General features: G+C 32.7%; 1 protein-coding gene across 1 annotated transcript; it reads right to left on the bottom strand.

Annotated features, from left to right (window-relative positions):
* Nucleotides 1–301: 301 nt before the first annotated feature.
* Nucleotides 302–919, bottom strand: LOC135958563 (activity-regulated cytoskeleton associated protein 2-like). The gene has a single exon (XM_065509463.1). The coding sequence runs from the start codon at nt 917–919 to the stop codon at nt 302–304; it is 618 nt and encodes a 205-aa protein (XP_065365535.1).
* Between the last annotated feature and the right edge of the window lie 1,546 nt (nt 920–2,465).

A 2,465-nucleotide genomic window follows, 5' to 3' on the forward strand; every position in this document is an offset into this window, starting at 1 on the left:
CAGAATTTATGGCATCTTCTAAAGTTCTCCTATAATATTCTGATAAATGGGGGGCTTCATATGGCCGCAATTTAATTTCAATTGAATACTCATCATATTTCACTTTTTTGAGAGGAGGAAAAAGGTTTGAGGTTTTCGGTGACTCCATGTTTTCTGGAATTGAGCTTCCAAATATTTTCTTGATACCGCCTGGCGAGTACTCATTATTTCCTTTTTCAAACCAGGACAAGAAATCTTTTACCTCATTTGGCATAACATTTTCGGAGAGCTAAGTGGTATTTATTTCTGCAGTAAGTGCATCTTAAAACTGAGATTTTCGGATTTTCAAGAGGTTTCCCTTCTCTACTCTTTCCTGTTTATTTTCTGAAACTATTTGTTCTACTTCTCTGGCTTTATTTAAAAACTCTTGGAAGTTAGATACACTATCTCGAGATATCTTTTCTCTTAATTGAATATTAAGTTGACCAAATATCATGTTGAGCATTGCTTTTTCTGATAGTTTTTCAGATAATTGAGCAAACAGTCTTCTTTTTCTACACACAAAGCTGTCAGTAGATTCAAATATTTTCTGTTTCTCTTGAAAAATTTCATTAAAAATACGCCAATCTGGTTTTGGTGGCGCAAAGGCTTTTCTTAACAGCTCAATTGCATCTTCAAAGGTTTTGGCCTCATGTTTTACTCCTTGCCACCATGTAGAGGCGTAGCCTTCTAAAATTAGTGGGAGACTAGTTAGGGCATATGAGTCTGAAATATTCTCTGCTTCTTTGTACACCAGTATTGTAGCTAAAAAATCTTCGATTTTTTTAGAATTGCGACCACCATTAAAGCGTGCTGTGCAATTGCTAAATGTGGACTTTACATCTTGCCTCATGGCTGGGCCACCTAAAAGTTCCCTGAACTGAACATCTGTTAAAACCATATTAACTGGGGTTTGGGATTGACTAAGGCTTGATGCTGAAATATTGCTTAGAGCCGGTTGAATACCAACGCCATTTTCAGCAGGAATTGATGATGTAACAATCACACTTTATGATTCGTCAAATTCCATATAAAAAATCTTTTGGTAGTCCAAATATTAAATTTACGTTGGGCGCCAGTTGTAGGAAGAAGGAATTTATCCTCTTTCCTAGAAGGGGTTTTGTTGGAAAAAAGGAGTTAATCCTATTTCCTGGGAGTTTTGTTTTTTTAAGTTTTTATATTTAAATTATTAAGTAAACCCAAGCCAGTCGATAAACGTCAAAGCTGGCTAATACTTTTTTATTTATTTATATGGTTAAAGGGACAAATCGGACTATAAAAGTCTTAATATGTCTTTATTTATTATTTATTTTTATTTAAGAAAAACGCAGCTTTTTATTTTTGCTCAACTTGATTAGTCAACAGATCATAAGCGAATGAATTTTATTTTAAACAATATTTATAACTAAGCTTCAAAATAAATCAATAAAAAGGATTAACGGTATTTTAATAAGTAAATGAGAGTTGAGTGATTAACATGAGTTATTACAAACATAAATAAAACAAAGAAAAACAAAATAACATTGAGCATCAATTGTATGTACGTATGTAAACAATAATAATTAATCAGTGAGAGTAATGAGTGACAAATTATATAATTAATGAGAAACAATATGTAAATGAGTTGACTATTTAAAACGAGATCAAAGTTACAGTCAAGCATAATTAAATAATGCACTGATAATAAAAATATATAAATTGAGCAAAAGTTATTTAATATAAAAATAGTAATTTTATAATATTTAAATAATAATGTTGTCTTGCTACAAAATAATAATAAAAATAATGTTGTCTCGCTACATGGAAATGAAATTAGAAGAAACTTCTAGATTCAACAATGAAAGATTATTAGCTGAAGTTCAAGTCAACAACGAGAAACTCCTAGCTGAAATGGAAGCGAAATTTCAAGAATCATCTAGAGACACAGATGAGAAAATTCAGGAAATGTCTGAAGCTTTTAACAGCAGAGTGGATGGTATTGACAAGAAGGTGTCAGATTTAGAAAATGGTGTTGATCAAAAACTGCATGATCTAGAAACAAAGGTTAATAATCTTCAATGCCAAGATGAACCGGTGCGAGTTATTTCAGAAACATCGAGTAGAATAAAGGCCCCTAGTTTTGATGGCAGCACACCATTTAATGTTTTCAAGTTGCAGTTTGATACAGTTGCCATTAGAAACATGTGGAACAATGAAGAAAAAGCTATAGAATTGATATTGGCCTTAAAAGGGAATGCAGCAGTAGTTCTTGAAAGCGTGCCAGCAAGCAACAGAAATTGTTATGATGACATAATGGATGCGCTACAACGTAAGTGGCGAACATAAAAAAGAATTATACCAAATGGAATTGCGGGCAGAGTACAGAAGGCTAATGAGACACTAAAAGATTTTGCGTTAGAAATCGAGCGTTTGCTACAGCTCACTTATCCAGGGGAAAACAGTTTTCT

This window comes from Calliphora vicina, chromosome 4, assembly GCF_958450345.1.
Source record: "Calliphora vicina chromosome 4, idCalVici1.1, whole genome shotgun sequence".
Lineage (NCBI taxonomy): Eukaryota > Metazoa > Arthropoda > Insecta > Diptera > Calliphoridae > Calliphora > Calliphora vicina.

Excerpts from the sequence above, each read along its gene's own strand:
- LOC135958563 (XM_065509463.1), bottom strand. The coding sequence starts at position 919 with ATGGTTTTAACAGATGTTCAGTTCAGGGAACTTTTAGGTGGCCCAGCC.